The sequence below is a fragment of the Rhamphochromis sp. 'chilingali' genome, assembly GCF_963969265.1.
Source record: "Rhamphochromis sp. 'chilingali' genome assembly, chromosome: 4".
Classification (NCBI taxonomy): domain Eukaryota; kingdom Metazoa; phylum Chordata; class Actinopteri; order Cichliformes; family Cichlidae; genus Rhamphochromis; species Rhamphochromis sp. 'chilingali'.
Genome location: NC_137948.1, coordinates 10463921 through 10481097, shown reverse-complemented (window position 1 = coordinate 10481097; position 17177 = coordinate 10463921). Strand labels below are relative to the sequence as shown.

The window sequence follows — 17177 nt, the reverse complement described above, 5'->3', positions numbered from 1 at the left end:
AGGTAACGACCTGTTTGTTGGAAAACAGATGTAGTGGAATAGCAAGCTGTGAGAATCAACGAATAAAGTGGAAATGGCTCATCTTATGTGATCTGCAAGAGATGTGAAAGTTTAAAAAAATATACGTTTTTTTTTAACAATAACTATCTTTTGAATTTGAAGTGAGCGAAACATTTTCTTCACCAAACAACTCTAAATTCGAAAGCAACAATTTTATCAGAATAATGACAACAACGTTATTCTTCTCTGACAAACTTGTTTTGTTGGAATGACCTTCAGAGCAAATGAATTATTTGCTAAAGTTGGTCTGAGTCACAAACATTACTCATTGTGCATTTTAGTGAGGAGAGCTGGGACATGGTAGAGGAGGAGACAGAGGACAGGGACTGGCCAGAGCTGCTGAGTGACACTTCGGTGGTTGGAGGCGCTGGGCACGGGGCAGGAATGCCCAGGCTGAAGAGGGGTCAGGGCAGCAGGCACCTCGGTGTGGACATGGCCTTTAACCCTGATGATGAAGAAGGCGCCGAGCAACGCAACAAATATTTCACCTCTTCAGGTAACTGAAGCAAACAGGCTGCAGTATTAAATCAAACGTTTTCTGAGCAAAAGTGGGATATTTGCGAAAACACTTCAGAAACACTGAATTTAGTTTTCTTAAAAAGGCCATAAATGGACAACAGATCGTTAGAAGTTGTATGCAGTGTCTCATAATGGCCTGAGCTAAATGTGATGAAAGCAGATTTTCACTTGATGAATGTTGTGGAATTAAATGTACAGCAATATCTGCAGAAAATCTAAAGAAAGACAAACAATAAGGCTATAAAAGCAAATATTGCATTAAAAACTATAGTAGTAATGTCAGATTCATCTTTTTTTGTTTTTCATTTCTTTTTAGGAAAATAAACTACACACAAAATGCACAATAAATAATCATTCATTTATTTTCATATAGTCTAACTGTTTTTGGACAGTAAGTTATTTTGGTGGTTTGTCTTTGCATCACACCACAGTGGATTTTATGCCCAAAAAATGAAGATGAGATTGAACTGCGGACTTTCAGTTTGAATTCAAGGGATTTAGGAAAAGTAATGCAATAGTTTTTATTTAAGAAATTAGAACATAATTTTAAAACACAAGGAGTGTTTTTGATTGTTGAATAAAAGCACTTTAGTTGACATCAAGAATCAGTGGACATCACCAAATGCGGTACAGTGGTCCCTCGTTTATCGCGGGAGTTACGCTCTAAAAATAACCTGTGATAGGTGAAATTAAAGTAGCCAACTTTATTTTTTACAATTATTATAGAAGTTTTAAGGCTGTAAAATCCCTCACTAGTCACTACACACTTTAGACAGTTTTCTCAGACAGGCATGAACATTTTCACACTTTTCTCTCTTGTTTAAACAAGAAGCTCAAACCTTCATAGAAAAATAAGTCCAGTATTATAGAATGAAAACAAAGATCAAACCCTGTTTTCAGGTCCAGAACATGTTAATAGAGCAGCTGCCAGAGAATGCAACATTACAGTACAGAAGTAGAGGAAGCAAGAAGAATGAGTTCAGTAAAGTTTGACTTATCTGACTGTTTTGTTTCTCACTTCAGAGCACAGTTTCAGTTTCAGCACTTCAGAGTCACACTGCTAGGGATCGAAGATTTATGTAAATTTGACAAGCTGAACACATTCTGTACTGTACAGGTGACACGGCACGGAGGAGATTAATTGACAATGGTCCACAGCCAAACAGGATGCAGAACACAATGCGCTGTTAAAAAAACCAACAACCCAAAAACATGCAAAATTCCACAAATAAAAAATCTGCGAAACAGCGAGGCCACGAAAAGTGAACCGCGTTATAGCGAGGGACTGTACTTCCTCCACTGTGATGCTCTGCCGGGGTTTTACTGCAGCCACCTAGACAAAATTAGAGAAGCAAGGCTAAGATTTGGACATGTACAGAGGAGGGACAGTGGATATACTAGAAAAATGTGTGTGTATGATGTATGAATATGGAGCTGCCAAACAAGGGGAAAAGAGGCCTCAGGAGAAGCATATGAAGAGGTTTGGTGCAACAAAGGAGGATCATACAGACCCTAAAGGAAGTAGAAACATTACATTTCAACATTACACTGAAAAACTACAAAATACCAATTCAATGCTTTGAATCAGCTTCAAGATATTCTGCTTGATTTGTCATGAAATAACAAGAAAACAGGCCATGAAACTGCTTCTTTTTGACTCTTTTTTGACTCTTGTAAAAATTGCTGTAATTCCTGAATAGTTCATGCAAATCTTCTTTAAAGCCCCTTGAATTAAAGATTAAAGTCACTTCAATCACAGATTGATTGTTTGGTTTAAAATCCTCGGAGGTAGTGCAGAGAGGCAGAATTACACAAATTGTGTCTGTAATCATAGAGCGCATCTTCAGTAGCGGTTTTCTGTCATAGCTGAGTAGTTGGATCGGTTATGACCATGTTAATAACTGAGAAAAGTTAACACGTTACATTTCAGAAACCCCAGAAAGACATGGCAGCGAGTTCGTTTAGTGACTGAATTTAATGAATGTGTATGATGATCCAGTTTCACACTGTCTTCTTATAGATGAAGATCTGATCAAGCACATACTGGCAGACGGACAGAACTTCTTTCCTCAGGCAGATGAAAGCGAGATGGCTGACCTGTAAGTTATATTCTGGACAAGGAATTCCCCAGAATCGTTTGAGACCTGTGTAGATTCGCTTGATTTTGTGTTGCCACTGTTTGTGTCGCAGGTCGAGCATTTTTGAAGATAAGACTGAAGTGATTCTCCTGACAAAGCTGAATGACCCTCTTCTTCTGGAATCTGTGAGGCGGGACCCACCAAAGACAGCCTTCACCTCAAACACAGGTGTGTGTGCAGGCAGTTTGAATTATCTAGTAAAATTCAAATTTACTGATTAAACTTTGAAGAATTACAATTAGGAATGCACTAAACAGTCTCACCAAATTTTAAAGATTCATAGTTTATTCAGAAAATTATTCTCAAAATTAAATATTTTATTTGTAAAATACTGACTTGTAAAATAGAAATTAAGAGAAGGCAGACTTTTATAATAAATAGTACTACAGCCCAGGGAAAAAATATGCAGATTTGATTTTTACATTTTGATTTGAACTGTCCCTTTAAAAGACCATCCAGATGTTATTTGCCCCCATAGATGTTCTATTTTTAAAGTTTCCTGCTGTCTCTTTGTTTAGATTAGTAAGAGAGGACACATAAATCACCTATCCAAGGGTTTTAGAAGGCTTATAACTCTCATTAGGTAAAGCAAAGTTTGGTGATTACTCTTAAAAAGAAAAAAGGCTGTTACTTTCACAGAGTAATCAGTCTTGTACTGCCAGATGTGTGACTGAGCCTTTATAGTTGTGCTTTGATGTGAAACCAGCGTGTGTGTGCATTGTGCTTTCGTTTTGCAGTCTCAATGTTTAATAAGTGACATATGTCCTTGGTTGCGATAGAAAAGGTAAATTGAAAAGGCATCAAACTTACAATGTCATTTATTCTTTCTCTGGAAACTTGATATATTTACTAATTACGTTACTAATCGAAAAGACTTTGAAGTCCTTGAAGACTCAAAGTCTCCAAGAACTCTGCTTTCTTTTGCAAAGTGCAAAATAACCTTCAACGAGTCTAAAAGGATCATTAAAATGCTCGTTTTTTTCAGTTAAGTAGTTTTACGCTTAAATACTTCCTAAAGTTTTCAGTGCCTGATGATTTGTATTTGTTTTGTCTTTGGCACCGTATTCTTCTTTTCACAGTTGTAACAGATGTGTGTCGTCCAAGACGGTTTCCACCTTGGTGTGGACGTGCTGCCATGTGGGGCAGCTGGGCAGGAATCGCTCTGGCCAATGGTGTTTCAGTTTGGGCTGGCTATGGGTTCAGTCAGAATGTTGCCATGATGTGGTTAATCTCCTGCTTTGCTAGTTTCTTCTGCTCATTTCTACTGTTGGAGCCAATTAAGGTAAAGACACGTGGTTTTGCAAAGATTTCATAGTGTGTCTTTTGTCCTGTCTCAGCCTCTCCCTGGTTTTTCCAGAGGTTTCTTCCTGTTAAGAGTTTTTTTCTTCCCATTTTTTCCCAACTACAGTGGGGCAAAAAAGTATTTAGTCAGCCACCGATTGTGCAAGTTCCCCCACTTAAAATGATGACAGAGGTCAGTAATTTGCACCAGAGGTACACTTCAACTGTGAGAGACAGAATGTGAAAAAAAAAAATCCATGAATCCACATGGTAGGATTTGTAAAGAATTTATTCGTAAATTAGGGTGGAAAATAAGTATTTGGTCACCTCAAACAAGGAAAATCTCTGGCTCTCACAGACCTGTAACGTCTTCTGTAAGAAGCTTTTCTGTCCCCCACTCGTTACCTGTATGAATGGCACCTGTTTGAACTCATCATCTGTATAAAAGACACCTGTCCACAGCCTCAAACAGTCAGACTCCAAACTCCGCCATGGCCAAGACCAAAGAGCTTTCGAAGGACACCAGGAAAAGTATTGTAGACCTGCACCAGACTGGGAAGAGTGAATCTACAATAGGCAAGCAGCTTGGTGTGAAAAAATCAACTGTGGGAGCAATCATCAGAAAATGGAAGACATACAAGACCACTGATAATCTCCCTCGATCTGGGGCTCCACGCAAGATCTCATCCCGTGGGGTCAAAATGATCATGAGAACGGTGAGCAAAGATCCCAGAACCACACGGGGGGACCTGGTGAATGACCTGCAGAGAGCTGGGACCAAAGTAACAAAGGTCACCATCAGTAACACACTACAACGGCAGGGAATCAAATCCCGCAGTGCCAGACGTGTTCCGCTGCTGAAGCCAGTGCATGTCCAGGCCCGTCTGAAGTTTGCCAGAGAGCACATGGATGATACAGCAGAGGATTGGGAGAATGTCATGTGGTCAGATGAAACCAAAGTAGAACTTTTTGGTATAAACTCAACTCGTCGTGTTTGGAGGAAGAAGAATACTGAGTTGCATCCCAAGAACACCATACCTACTGTGAAGCATGGGGGTGGAAACATCATGCTATGGGGCTGTTTTTCTGCCAAGGGGACAGGACGACTGATCCGTGTTAAGGACAGAATGAATGGGGCCATGTATCGTGAGATTTTGAGCCAAAACCTCCTTCCATCAGTGAGAACTTTGAAGATGAAACGAGGCTGGGTCTTCCAACATGACAATGATCCAAATCACACCGCCCGGGCAACAAAGGAGTGGCTCCGTAAGAAGCATTTGAAAGTCCTGGAGTGGCCTAGCCAGTCTCCAGACCTCAACCCCATAGAAAATCTGTGGCGGGAGTTGAAAGTCCGTGTTGCTCGGCGACAGCCCCAAAACATCACTGCTCTCGAGAAGATCTGCATGGAGGAATGGGCCAAAATACCAGCTACTGTGTGTGCAAACCTGGTAAAGACCTATAGTAAACGTTTGACCTCTGTTATTGCCAACAAAGGTTATGTTACAAAGTATTGAGTTGTATTTTTGTTATTGACCAAATACTTATTTTCCACCCTGATTTACGAATAAATTCTTTACAAATCCTACCATGTGGATTCATGGATTTTTTTTTTTCACATTCTGTCTCTCACAGTTGAAGTGTACCTCTGGTGCAAATTACTGACCTCTGTCATCATTTTAGGTGGGGGAACTTGCACAATCGGTGGCTGACTAAATACTTTTTTGCCCCACTGTACATGCCAAGTCACTGGAGTTGTTTGATTGTTGGGGTTTTCTCTGTATTATTGTATGTTCTTTAACTTACAATATAAAACTCTTGTTGTCATTTGGGCCTATATCAATTGAATTAAAGTGAAGTGACAAGATACAGTGCCCCCAAATGAAGACAGCAGCTCATACACTGTATAAAAGACAGATGTGGTCACCATGACATCAGCCATTATTTTGAAGAGTCCTTTGTGAAATCTCATTTTTAGTGTTTTGCTCACTGCTGTCTTGGTTTTTTTCTTGATCCAGAAGTACTTTATTTGGACGTGTTAGTCAAAGCACGCATGTCCTTAACTTTAGAGTATTTAAAGATGTTTTAAACATTTGTTCTTGCTTCAGTAATGTTGGGGGTTTTAACGTGGGCGTCTATGGGGATTGATTCGCTTTTAGAGCCAGTTTGGCTGCTTGAGGCTGTTTCATATATCTGCTGTGAATCTAAAAAGGCATACATTCACCACACCATCTTCAGAACCTGATAATGTTATGTTGTTACAGTACCATTAAGTGTCAAAAACACACTTAAAGCAGGGTTAGAGAATGTATTATTGCACCACTTTGGACCCTTAAAATGTTTGAGATGAGTTCAGAAAGGACAAATTGATTGTTCCCACAAGATTTTTCTATATTTTCAATGTCTCAGACACCCATTTTCACTAAATTGCCATCTGGCTGTTGTTGTGTTAATAGTAGGTTGTCCAATGTTCCTTAGAGTGGATCGATTTGGACCACACATTTGACTTTGGGTTGAGTAAATGCAACATCAAAATTCTGGACTTTGAAATTGGTTGCCTAGCATAACAAGTTATCTGCCATGTGCCCCACAGGTGCTGTGTGAAGCAGTTTACTACGCACTGTGTGTGCGCCGGCTGCGTCCTGAGGACCAGGATGTGCTGGTGGAGTTCCCCAGGGTGGAGAGAGTGGTCCAGCGGGTACCGAGGGTGAGACCTCCACAGGGCTTTGCTCTGTCTCAGGCCCGACACCAGGCCCGCAAGGTCCACATGCTGCACACGATGCTGAAGGTCAGTGAAGAAGAGAATATAGTGGGTTAGAGAGAGATGATGCTGGAGTCTCCTTTCAATATTTAAATCTTTAAATGGTGATCAATAACAGAATTCTTTTCTCTTATTTTCAGAATTTTCTGGTCTATATGTTTTTCCTGTTGGTCGTTGTGCTTCTCAACTATTCCGACTCAGCCAAAGACACTCACAGCCTCAGGCTGCGCACTCAGCTGCAGCGAGCCCTACACACACCCGAGTACCACAACATCAGCAGGTATGAATGTACATGAATAGAGCTGGAATATTTTCGTGGTTTAATGTTTCCAAAACCTTGTTGCTGCTCTCATTTGTAAAGGCTGACTTGCTCATAAGACTGTGAGAAGTCTTAGGAAGGATTTTATGGCAGCAGATTTTCTCTCAGGATTTCACCTGATTTTGTCATTTTCTTTAAAATAAAAGAGATCAGATGTGAAATTCTATCACAAACTACCTGTGCTCAGCTCTAGAGTGTCTTCTATTATAGTGTTAAGTCTTACTGAGTGGGCACGACCATCCTGTATGTTCCTCTTCAGCCTGTTTGTCCGCGTGGGACAAATAACCTTCCTTGTGTTTTTGGGTTTTTTTTAGCCGAGAAGATGTTCTAGCGTGGCTGCATGACTCCATGTTGCCACGGCTCCTGGATGAGTCTGCCCTCTTGAGAGACACAGGAAGCGTGTTACTCGGCACATTGAGGCTCAGACAAATCTGTGACGCACAGGGTGAGATTTCTTTGTGGCCACTATCTTTACTGAGATGTGAACTTGTTTGGAGCTACATCAGAGCTCTTTGACAGAGCACATCTCAGACTTATTGAATCTATTTTTTGCTTCTTTGTGTAGCTTTCTTCAGTAGTACTACTGAGTCAGAGACATAATGTTTAATATTTCAGGATCCTGACTATTATCTGAATTGCGTTTTATGATTGCATTCTTTTTTTCTGGGTAAACTGATGAAATAAATGCAGATGGACGTCATTGTAATCTTTTCAAAACTTTTCCATTAGCAGATTCTCTTAGGTCAGAAAACACATCTCTCTGGGGAAAGAACTTGGTCATATCTCCAAGTAAAGAAGAGGATAATAGTACAGTTTTTGGTGCCATGGATTCAGATTGGTAAGGAAATTATTGAAAACCTGCTTGTGTCTGTGTGGCTATTAAAAGTTATTAACTATTGTTAATTTGCAGGTCATTGGTAACCTGTTTAGCGTTAGAGAGACTAAGAGAAAACGGAAGATATTACTTTTCAGATAAAGTCTCATACATGCATTTTGGACTTGCAGATTTCTTTTATGAGCTTTTCCATTTGGCTATGCCAAATAGGCAAAAATCCATAAAAGGTGTAGATATGAACTCAAAATCTAATTCTAAATGGGTTGACAACAAGCTGGTGGATGTTAATGTTCTGCTTAGTTTTGTTTTTAACATCTGGCTTTCTTTGATGTCCCCTGTTCACTTCTTTCTCTTTTGTAATTTCTCCCACACGTTTTCCAAGGGTGTGGCGTTTGGATCGGATGGGGGTGTATAACAGCAGAGATGTGGTTCACCAGCTGAACAGAAGCCTGGAAGAAGCCGCCTCCTCCTTAAAGCAGCTGCAACAGCTGCACTGGCTCGACTCTAGGTAGTGATCATGTGAAGACATGACTACAGCAGTAGGACATGTAAAGTCTGAGTTACAGCAAAATAATTAAAACACATTTTCCTTTGTATTGTTCAGGACAGCACAGTGTTTTGCATTTTTTAAACATGTACTCACACCAGTGGCTGTGGACTGAGCTGAGCCAGTTTGACCTGCAAAGTCCAGTTGGTTCAGTCCAGTAAACAGTTAAACATGCCATATTCTGGCCCACGTGGAGTTCACTTGGATGTTGGCATGCTGCACATCTGGTGTGTATGCCAACCTTGCCCAAGACCAAAAACAAATGCTTTCCGGTCCAGCGAAGGGTGAGATCATCTGGCAGTGAGGGAGTGAGAATATGACCTGAAAGAGGTCATGCTCATTGATTTCATTGACCAGGTTGTTCCAAAATTTAGGGGCAATTTGCAAGGGAGTAGAAACTGGGTACATGTTATTGTGCTAATAATTTCACAATGTTTGGAATCAAACACAACTGCGGCCTTTGCTTTAGAAATCTTGAGCGGAGGTTTACTGTCAGATCATGAGCTGTTTTCTCAATTTGCCCCGGAGCCTGCAGTAATTAAAGCACTGCACAATCAGTAAAACATGAAACATCAAAATAAGACACAGAAAACAATCCAGTGCTGAATGCACTGAGAATGTTGGCTAACATTTAACAACTGTTTCTAAGAATGATAACTCAGTAAAATTGCGTCAAATCATTTTTTGTTTGTACCCTTTATTTCTCATTTGAAATAAAACTTCCTGCCATAAATAAAATACAAGAGCAGTCTACATACCTCCTCCAAGGCAGAAGATCCCTTCAACGGACATGATTTCAGGCCCTGGTTCTGGTCTGCTTTGATATATTGATGATAATTTCTCAAAGACATTAAAATGTCCCCAAGTACTCACGCTTGGAAAACAAATCCTTCCAAAAAAAAAATTATGGTCCCAGATCAATTCCAGAAGTTAATCACTTCTAAGTTGGGCCAAGACCCACATCTGGAAGAATTTTCATGTAAACCTGTCAATAATTGTTAGTGTCATTCTTCTAACAAACTAAACCTATAACATAATCAGCTCAACGAAGTATCAAAGTATCAAAACAGATACCTGACCGAAACTATGTGAAATATTTTGATGCTTGGTTAGAGCCCGATATATCAGTGGGGCCAGTAAATCAGAAATTTAAATGACCAAATACTGTTATCAGCTTAAATGTGGGCTCCTGATCTTATCATGTGCACTAACTGCGTGTTTTGTTGTGTTCATGTTTATAGGACTCGCGCCGTGTTTGTGGAATTCTCTCTCTATAACGTAAACACAAACCTGCTGGCCGTCTTTTCCTTCCTGTTTGAGTTCCCAGTCTCTGAGCGTGCCCAGTCCAGCTTTGACCTCATTGTCATCACATTGTGGCCAATCACAGGGCTGGACCTGCAGCTTCTTCTAATGGTAAACATTCCCATAACCATGAATCCTTGAACTACAGCTGTTTCGTTTTCCCTTTAGTATCATTTTTAAAATGGCACTTTGTGGTTCCAGATCATCCTCCTCGCCTTGGTGTTGTATTTCCTCGTTCGGGGCATATTGGGCTTCCTCAGAGAAGGCTATAGGTACCTGCTGTCAGCCTGGAGACTCCTGGGTATCTGTAAACTGTCTCTAGCAGCGTCTGTATTCGGAATACACCTGTGCCGCTGCATAATAGCTAAACAGCAATGGACATCATACCTGAAGCACCCTCGGGATACCTTCACAGATTTCTACCCCCTGGCCAGACAGACTCAGATGTACACCGTCATGTCTGCCTTGCTGTTGTTCATACTGGTACTCAAGGTAAGAAAGAAAGAGAGGAATCCAGGGTAATTTTACAAATATGTTGCATGTTGTTTATGACATTTTTGCTTGTATAACGATCTGGGAATGCGTTGAAGAGGAAAGAAACATTATTCACGTTTTAGAAAACAATTGTAATGATTTTGACTTCTTATTGACAACAAATCCAATCTAAGACCAAAAAGCAGCAATGAAATGAATCTAATATCAATAGGCAAGGCAAGTTTATTTGTATAGCACAATTCAACAACAAGGTGATTCAAAGTGCTTTACAGAGACATTAGAAACAAGAACAAATAAAAAGCATGATTTAAAATTGAATAAAACAAGCAAATAAACTAATTAACAAACAAACAAACAAAAAAAACAGTATATAAAATCAAAACAGATAAAATCAGAACAGTAGATAAAATCAGTAGTTAAATGTAAGTTTTGAAATTTAAGCTTAAAGTGTGGATTTGGTGCTTTATTCAAATGCAGCTGAGAACAGGTGAGTCTTCAACCTGGATTTAAATAAACTGAGTGTTTCAGCTGATCTGAGGCTTTCTGGGAGTTTGTTCCAGATATAAGAAGCATAAAAGCTGAATGCAGCTTCTCCGTGTCTGGTTCTGACTCTGGGAACTGATAAAAGACCGGATCCAGATGACCTGAGGGATCTGGATGGTTCATACTGGGTCAGGAGGTCATTGATGTATTTTGGTCCTAAACCATTCAGAGCTTTATAGGCCAGCATCAGAACTTTAAAGTCTATCCTCTGACGGACAGGCAGCCAGTGTAAGGACCTCAGAGCTGGACTGATGTGGTCCACTTTTTTGGTCTTAGTGAGGACTCGAGCAGCAGAGTTCTGAATGAGCTGTAGTTGTCTGACTGATTTTTTAGGTAGACCTGTAAAGATGCCGTTACAGTAATCAAGCCTACTAAAGATGAATGCATGGACTAGTTTTTCCAGGTCCTGTTGAGACATCAGATCTTTTATCCTTGAAATATTCTTGAGGTGATAGTAAGATGATTTTGTTATTGTCTTAATGTGTTTTTCTAAGTTTAGGTCTGCATCCATCACTACACCCAAATTTCTCGCCTGGTTTGTGGTTTTTAGATGTATAGATTGAAGTTCTCTGGTGACCTGTAATCGTTTTTCTTTGGCGCCAAAGACTATTACCTCAGTTTTGTTTTTGTTTAGCTGGAGAAAATTGTGGCACAACCAGTCATTGATTTCCTCAATGCATTTACCAAGAGCCTGTACAGGGCCTCGGTCTCCTGGTGACATTGTGATATATATTTGTGTGTCATCTGCATAGCTGTGATAGTTTATTTTGTTGTTGTTTATAATCTGTGCCAGTGGGAGCATGTAGATGTTAAACAGAGGGGGTCCCAAGATGGAACCTTGGGGAACTCCACATGTGATACTTGTCTGCTCAGATGTGAAGTTACCTATTGATACAAAGTATTTCCTGTTTTCTACGTATGTTTTGAACCAGTTTAGTACAGTTCCTGAAAGACCTGTCCAGTTCTCCAGTCGTTTGAGTAATATGTTGTGGTCAACTGTATCAAATGCTGCACTGAGATCCAGTAAAACTAGGACTGACATTTTTCCACTGTCTGTATTCAGACATATGTCATTAAACACTTTGGTCAGAGCGGTTTCAGTGCTGTGGTTCTGTCTAAAACCTGACTGGAAGGCATCGTAGCAGTTATTCTGTTTTAAGAAGTAACTGAGCTGTTGGGAAACTGCTTTTTCAATGATCTTACTTAAAAACGGGAGATTTGAGATCGGCCTGTAGTTGTTCATTTGTGTCTTGTCAAGATTGTCCTTTTTCAGTATAGGTTTGATTATTGTCTGTGGAAGCAATTATCACTATCGCTGTAGCGCTCCTTTGTTATCTCTGAAATAATTAAACACAGCATCAGTGTGTCGTTAAGTTGCTCTGGCTGACAGAGTCATTCTCACAGACACAATGCTGCTGTTGTAAATCTTCACTAATCAACTAAGTCTGTGTTAATTCACAGCTAAAATAGTCCCAAACAAGCACACGGTTGATTATTAAAGATGAAGCGATGTTTGCTGAAAGCTGCAGGAAAATAAAGAGCGTATACATTTAACATTTGCGACGTCTTCATTACCAATCGATCTCTGTAACGTCAAGGCCATTGTAGGTAAAGTTTTGTTTTTAAATGAGAAAAAACAAATAAAGTTCTGCTCATAAAGCTAACCAAAATAAAATAACCTATAATGGAAATACAGGAAATGTCTTAGTGTGTTTTAACCTCTGACAGTTTGTTCAGATTTATCAGCACATGTAACTTAAAGCCTGTTTTATACTCATTTGACAGTAGTGACGTCACAGTCACCGGGACGCACCACGATTTGGTGTCATTTTGGTTTCAGCTCTTATTTTTGTGACGTGGTTTGCCAGAGAGAAGACATTTCATTGACGTGTCAGCAGACATTTTCAGATTATCGAAAGTTTCTGAGAGACTGCAGAGAAGACGGCGTTCCCTCAAGCAGCAGTGGCGACGCTATAGTGACATCACCACCAATGTGACGACCATAAACTAGGCTTATGAGAAGAACTGATGCTTAGGTTTGAGACTCTAACAAATGAACCCAGTATTATCCATCTTCTGCTGCTTATTCTTATCAGGGTTGGAGGGGGGTGGAGCCTATCCCAGTGTCATAGGGCATATGGGCCTTGAATTGGCAACAGTCATAGGACAAGAGTTGGAGTACAGCCTGGATAAAAAAATAAAAAATGTATCCAACTCAATTTTTCAATTGTTTTGTGTCAACAATAGTTTAAATAGTCTTTAAATGTATAAATACAGTTCAAAGTGTGTGACAGATAAGATGCCTCACAAAGCGAAATAAGAAGGAACAAAAAGCATAACTAACAATATGCAATAATAAGCATATTCTTTTGCCCTTTTTATTTTTAAAGAGGCAAAACATGAATGTTAAAGTAAACACAACTAAATCAAATCACTTTTTATTGTCACATCACATGTGCAGGTACATTGGTACAGCACATGTGAGTGAAATTCTTGTGTGCGAGCTTCACAAGCAACAGAGTTGTGCAAAATACAATAATGTAAACAAGCAAAATACAAGAATGGCTACATCTGAAACTAATAAATATATGTAAATATATTTATTAGTTTCTGCCCATATATCTAAATGGAAGTAAGCTGAAGCAGTTAAGCTTAATTTTTGTTGTTGCTTTGTGATGGCTGTTTAAATCCATTAATTAGGTTGTTTTTGATTGGCAGTGATCAATGCAGCGGGCCACATTCATAAACACAACATATACACAAAACTGTGCTTAAACCACAAATCAAAGTTTTGCATAAACCCAGAATCTGTATTTTCTTACAGTACAAATTTAGAACTCTGACCGTGTGTACGCACTAAGAATGAGGCTGGCTTAGAAAATGTAAACATCTTTAAAAGAAATGCGTATTATTTCCAGTTTTCCAGACTAAAAGAAACAAAAAGAGTGCTTATAGAACTGCGTAAGTAAGCAAAGAGCTTTTAAATTAAATGTAAAGAACAAAATAGTGTCTGATAAACTGTAGGCTGAAGCCGGAGCTCAATGTGGAAACACTTCTTACATAACATATTTTATTAGGAAGCTCTTTTTCTCAATATTTTATTAATTTGCTGGTACTTTTGCATTCGCCCTTATTTTGTGAGAAAGGTACGACTGTTTCTACACACATATATTACAAACTCAAAATGGCTCCAAACGTGTTTGTGATGGAGAAACATTTGTGTCCTTTGGCTAAATTAGATTTAATTACAAGATAACTTTTTTTTTCCAAACACATATTTTTGCTTTCTGTTTCCCTGCTCTCCCTCTCTCTGTGTCCTTGCTCATGCAGGCGTCCCACCAGTTGCGGTTTCTCCGTGAGTGGGCCGTATTTGGCAGAGCTCTGCGGCGCTCAGTCTGGGAGCTGCTGGGAGTTGCTCTGGCGTTACTGCTGTTGGTGCTGGCTTACTCACACACGGGACACCTGGTCAGTTTTTTCTCTTCTCTGTTCATTCTGTTTTTCTCTGGCTCGGCTTCTCCCCCGCACACACATGTGCGCACACCAAATAAACTGTAAATTCAGTCCACATTGTCTCAGCACATAACCTTGTCAAAGTGTGTCCACCCACGAGGTTGTTCAGTTTACTTGTTTTTGGTCTGTTCACTTTCATTGTCATGGCTACAGTTCACTTTCTTTAGAGAATTTCAAATAAACCTGCTCTTTTGCACAGATTGCATAATACAGCTTTGCTCTTATTGTTACACCATGAAAGCATCTGTGCTTCCTTGCTGCCAAACAGCTTTACTGAACGAGAACATTATGACAATAGCATTTATTCAATATTTGAATCATTTATTCAAACCAGCACGGAATAAATAATGACCTGCAGAATGTCTCTGCTGTGTAAATGGCATCGCTTCATCCAACAGACTTTTAACTGTTCTTTATTTAGACATTATGTTCCCTTCAATTCTTTTTTTTAGAGAGCCCTTCAGAACTGGAGTATAATTGTGTTTCATGACATTTCCAGATGATAGAAGAGTAAGATGATTAATAATATTTAAGAAAAGAGCCAAAAACTGCCAAACTATTAAGCTCTTTTGTGGAGCACAGCTATACAAATTAACATCATTTACACTCTTGCCAAACAAACTTGCAACTACTGATGAAGTCTGTCAACATCTGTTAAATGCTTTGAACTTCACAGTTTAACGGTCTCTGGCCACATTCCTACTAGGTGTGCCAGTAGTTTTACATCAACCAGCAATCACTGCTTTGGCAGGTGAGAAGAGGGCCACAGCAATACAAATAGACTAAGACAGTTCACAACAAGCCATCCAAGAGTATTTGTGTAATTACTCATGCTGCTAGAAGCATGGACTGTATATAAAAGATCGATTAGCTTAAGGGTCTGAAAAGTGAAGCCACTGCAGAAGTACCGTATGCCTACATTCTTCTTAATGAAGTCTGTGTTAAAATAACCGTTTGGCTCAAAAATGTGGTTGGATGCCATGGCATGACTGTTGCGGCTCCTCCAACCTATGGCCGCGGCAGGCTAAACATGAGGACACAGATGACGCGCAACAACAAACGCATAAAATACACTTCTGTACCATTTGCTCCTTTTATTCCACATGCAACTGTCCAATATATAAATCAGCACATGGGATTAACTATTAGACAAATGCACAGATTGCACAAACAAATAACTGTACTAATTACAATGCCAACTTACAATTTGGCCTATGGCATCAATTAGTGCACAAATATACAAAAACCATCAAGTTACAGTCAAAATACATCAAAATCATTCAAGCTGCACTCAACAGAAAGTTTTGCCTCATGCTCACCCAACCTTTCTGCTCATCAACATCAGGTGCCGTGAACAGGTGAGTGCAACCACATTTATCATCTACCACACCCATGAGACACGCCCCACACCCGTGCACCAATACAGTGAGTCCATTTAAACCAACCCACTTAGTCAAAAAGGAACAACTCATATGGCTCCTACAATGACCATAGTTATTGAAAAGGTGTGCAGTTATCTTGCACTCTTGTTGCTTTTGAAAGAGTGACTTTGGGTACAGACCAGATCTGCGACCACTCACAGTTGGGTTCACAGGGCCTTTGGTGTGTCAAGACTGTGTTAAAACAGCAGTAAGATGGAGTTGGTTTGCTATCAGTTTGTGTTTGATTGAGGTCATAAAATTTACATGGAATCTGTTTGTGATGATGTGGCAGTTCACTGAATAGTACAAATCTGCCCAAAAAAAAATCACTGGCTGCCTTCTTCCACCCCTGGAGGCCATTGCCAGCTCCTCCTGCCCATGGGCCATCACAGGTGACCCCTTGCATCCCATCCGCTGAGGTCAATCAGGTGCCAGACCTCCAGATTCACAACCAGCTTCTTCCCCTGGGCCATTCAGACACACACGCACACACCCACCCTACCAATCTGAGCCATAGTCCGAGTAACCCTTATCACTCAGACACGGCCTCTATTTACATCAAGTCGTTTGCACTACTTCTAAGCACTTTGCAACCCCTCCTCTATTGTGTGCCTTGCTCTTGTTTAGTATATATTTCTCCTGTTTGTTATTTGTTCCTGCCATCTTACTATTTCAGTTTTATTCTTGCACAACTAGTGTGGAGCACCCACAATTTCATTGTACATGTGACAATAAAGGGCTATTCTATTCTATTGTCATCTCAAATTCATATTGAATATTTACATTCAGAATCAGACAGAACCTCATAGATTTGAAATAAAAATTTTATATAGGGATATAACCGAAATACAACCAGCTGGTAACCGGTTGGTTTGAGTTCCCTATTCCAAAAAGATGCATTGCCTACCACTCATCATGTGCCCATCACATGATCAGTAGCTTTTCCTCATACTGCATCAGTAATGTTTACATTTATTATTTTTCAAATATTGTCTTAGAATTGATAAAAAGGAAACTTTTTTCCATTCCAGCTCTTCCACTCTGTGTTGGACGGCTACAGCAATGTGATCTCAGCCAGTCTGTCCTTACTGGGTTCCGGTTGGTGTGGCTTGTTGTCATGGCGTCCTGCCTGGATAATTACTGGTCCCAGCACTTTCTCTGCACTGCTGTTCCACATAAGCTTTGCTATATTTCGCCTGGTATTGCTGTGGTTGGTCACTTCTGTTTTACTGAGGAACTACCGGCGTGCACGGGCAGAACTATACCGCCCAGCAGTGGATCTGCAAGACTACGAGATGGTCGAACTGTTCCTCAGAAGACTCAAAATGTGGATGGGACTCAGTCGGGCCAAAGAGGTACAAATTCTAATTCATATCTGTTAAGGACAATTTTTGTTGCTTTATTTATAGATTAACTTTTTCCATATATACTATTGGAACAAAACAAAAT

At 39.8% G+C, this 17177-nt stretch overlaps 1 protein-coding gene across 1 annotated transcript in view; it reads left to right on the top strand.

Moving 5' to 3' along the window:
• Positions 1-17177, top strand: part of pkd1a (polycystic kidney disease 1a) — an 83511-nt gene that overhangs the window by 63637 nt on the left and 2697 nt on the right. The window contains 13 exon segments of the mRNA XM_080879927.1: positions 342-556; positions 2600-2678; positions 2770-2885; positions 3797-3999; positions 6589-6783; positions 6897-7036; positions 7390-7520; positions 7805-7913; positions 8293-8418; positions 9699-9870; positions 9961-10251; positions 14128-14262; positions 16760-17083. Coding sequence (XP_080736053.1) covers positions 342-556; positions 2600-2678; positions 2770-2885; positions 3797-3999; positions 6589-6783; positions 6897-7036; positions 7390-7520; positions 7805-7913; positions 8293-8418; positions 9699-9870; positions 9961-10251; positions 14128-14262; positions 16760-17083 — 2236 coding nt within the window.